Source organism: Alligator sinensis, unplaced genomic scaffold (genome assembly GCF_000455745.1).
Source record: "Alligator sinensis unplaced genomic scaffold, ASM45574v1 scaffold1065_1, whole genome shotgun sequence".
NCBI classification, from domain to species: domain Eukaryota; kingdom Metazoa; phylum Chordata; order Crocodylia; family Alligatoridae; genus Alligator; species Alligator sinensis.
The window spans coordinates 228,729-231,213 of NW_005842812.1; the positions used below are offsets into that span (position 1 = coordinate 228,729).

Genomic DNA, 2,485 nt, shown 5'->3' on the forward strand with positions numbered 1-2,485 from the left:
GGAACTGGGCCAGCGCCCGGGCGCCTGCGCTTCCGAGACCCCCCAAACTGGTCGAAAGCCCAGGCGTGCGGGGTCCCAAACCCCCTCCCCCGGCCAGGAGACAACCCAGGGGTCCGGACCCACCATTCCCGGCAGCGTCGGCTCCTGCTCCGCCAGGGACGAGGAACCACTTCCGGGTCTCTGGCAGGAAGAGAGGAGCTACTTCCGGGTTCTCTCCCTGGGCGCCGCCATGTTGCCCAGCCCAGCTCGGTGCCTCTCTGGGGGTCGCCATTTTTCTATGGGGCGCGGCAGGGGCCAGGAAGCTGAGTCTCGCAACTGGCCCGGCTCGGGGGTCCTGCAGGGGAGCAGCCCCCAGAAGCTGCCCCCGCCATTGCCATAGCAACCTGATGCAGCGGCGTGGCAACAGGATCATTACCATGGCAACGGGGCTTCCAGAACACCCCCATCCCCCCACCCCCCGTATCCCTAGGGCTGCAGGTGGCCTCTGGTGCACCCCCATGAGGTGCACCCTCGTGTGCCGCTGCCAGGGCCCCAGGAGGAAGCAAAAGGGGCCAGGAGCCCCCAGTCACCCCTCATACGCACACGCACACAGGCACAAACACACGCCTCTGTGCATGCACACGCACGCCACAAACACATGCCTACGGGTGTAGGCAGAGGCGCAGGCATGCACACGTGCACACACACACCCAGGTGGATGCTCATGCACAGGTGCGTGCACACACACGCACCCACACAGACATGCACACATGCCCACGCACAGGAAGGAACATGCAAGTGCATGCACAGGTGTCAGCGTGCACACCAGGTGCACGCAGGTGTACGCACAATCGCAGGTGTGCTCTCGCACCCAGCCCCTGGTCTAACCTCTCCAGTTCCAGGCCCCCACCCCCTCCCCCACCCGGGCTTCCCGGCAGCCGGCTCCTGCGGGGGCCGCTCCGGATGGACGGAGCCATCTGGGCTCCATCTGCTAATGGCCCTGGCCCCATTAGAGCCTCCCAGGGCTTTTAGTCTGGGGGGGCGGGCGGGCAAGATGGCATCGCCCCGGCAGGCAGCGCGCGGTGCCGAGGCCATTTGCTTTGGGCAGTGACCGGGGCGCACAGGCGGTTCCACGGCCGCGGGACATGGCCTGCCACCCGCAGGAGAGGTAAGCGGCAGGGACGTGGCGCAGCCCCCATCCCGGGGCTCTGCGCCCCCCGCTTTTGCTCCGGGCCTTTAGCCCAGCGGGCGTGCAGCTGGCTCTGGGGTGGATCCTGGGGGGAGGGGGGGGATGATGACTAGCGCTTAGGGAGCTCTAGTGAGTGACCTCTGACCTAGGGGCCTCCTAGACACCGGCAGCCCCTGGTGGGGAGGGGGTCCCAGTGGACCGTGCAGGGAGATCCCCCTCACCCCGTGCCCCCGCCTGCAGCGTGGCGCTGACGGCACTGGAGCAGGCACTGGTCTCCATCATGCGGGTCTTCCACACCTACTCGGGCTGCCGTGGCCGGCTGCGCAAGGCGGATCTCAAAGCCCTGGTCAACCGGGAGCTGCCCCAGTTCGTGCAGGTAGGTGCCCCCTGGCCCACCCCAGAGCCAGCTGCATTCCCCCCCCCCCCGCCCTGTTAACCCACCCCGGCCTCGCCGCAGGAGATCCGTGACCCCAACACCCTGGAGCGGCTCTTCAGGGACCTGGACGCGGACGGGGACAAGAGCATTGACTTCCAGGAGTACACCACGCTCGTCGCCATGGTGACCGCTGCCTGCCACACCTCCTTCCTCCAGGGCCAGTAGCCCATGGGGGGGTGAACCCCCTGCCTCATCCCCGGCTCAAGCTGAACCATGGCCGCCTCCCCACCATGTAAGGACTCTGGGGAAACTGAGGCACGGAGCTGGTGCTGGGAGACTCCTGGGCCCCAGGCCCCTTTGCTTTGACCACCCCACCCCTCTGCCACAGCCAGGGGTGGAAGCCAGGTGTCTGGGGTCCCAGGCCCCCCTCCTCTAAACTCCCCCGGAGACCCCATGTCCCACCCCAAGCTGGAGGCAACCCAGGCCTCCGGGCTCCCCCCATGGAAACCTCTGCTGTAGCAGTGCATAAATAAACCAGGTCCTGGGGACCACAGGAGTCCTGCACTGCGGCTCAGGGGTCTTGTGGGGGTGGCAATCCCAGGCTGGGCTGCGGGGGGTAATTCCCGGGGGCTGGGGCTGGGGCGGGGGTGGGGGTGGGGGCCCCCGAGACCCCAACATCAGAGACAGGCCTGCCAAGGCACAGATGGACAGAGTCGCTCTAGCAGGCGGGGCGGAGGTCCCCTTTATTTCCATTCATAGCCATTTCCCAGCAATGGGGCTGGACCCCCCACCTCAAAAGAGTCCCTGTCGTGGTGGGGGCCAGGACACCTCTCCAGCAGGCCCAGTTCTGCCCGGGTGTGGATGCTTGCAGGGCCCCCTCTGCCACATGCAGACCGCCCCCCCCCGGTCCATGCTGCCCCCGCCCCGGGCTGGGGGGGCTA

General features: G+C 67.6%; 1 protein-coding gene across 1 annotated transcript; it reads left to right on the top strand.

Moving 5' to 3' along the window:
* Positions 1–1,044: 1,044 nt before the first annotated feature.
* Positions 1,045–2,027, top strand: LOC102371602 (protein S100-B-like). Its single transcript, XM_006035229.2, has 3 exons — positions 1,045–1,147; positions 1,409–1,544; positions 1,626–2,027. Exons 1-3 carry the CDS (start codon positions 1,125–1,127, stop codon positions 1,767–1,769), a joined length of 303 nt encoding a protein of 100 aa, XP_006035291.1. The 5' UTR covers positions 1,045–1,124; the 3' UTR covers positions 1,770–2,027.
* The last annotated feature ends 458 nt before the right edge of the window (positions 2,028–2,485 follow it).

Excerpts from the sequence above, each read along its gene's own strand:
- LOC102371602 (XM_006035229.2), top strand. The coding sequence starts at position 1,125 with ATGGCCTGCCACCCGCAGGAGAG. Across the intron at positions 1,148-1,408 it reads GCCTGCCACCCGCAGGAGAG|CGTGGCGCTGACGGCACTGG; the intron begins GTAAGCGGCAGG and ends CCCCGCCTGCAG. Across the intron at positions 1,545-1,625 it reads AGCTGCCCCAGTTCGTGCAG|GAGATCCGTGACCCCAACAC; the intron begins GTAGGTGCCCCC and ends GCCTCGCCGCAG.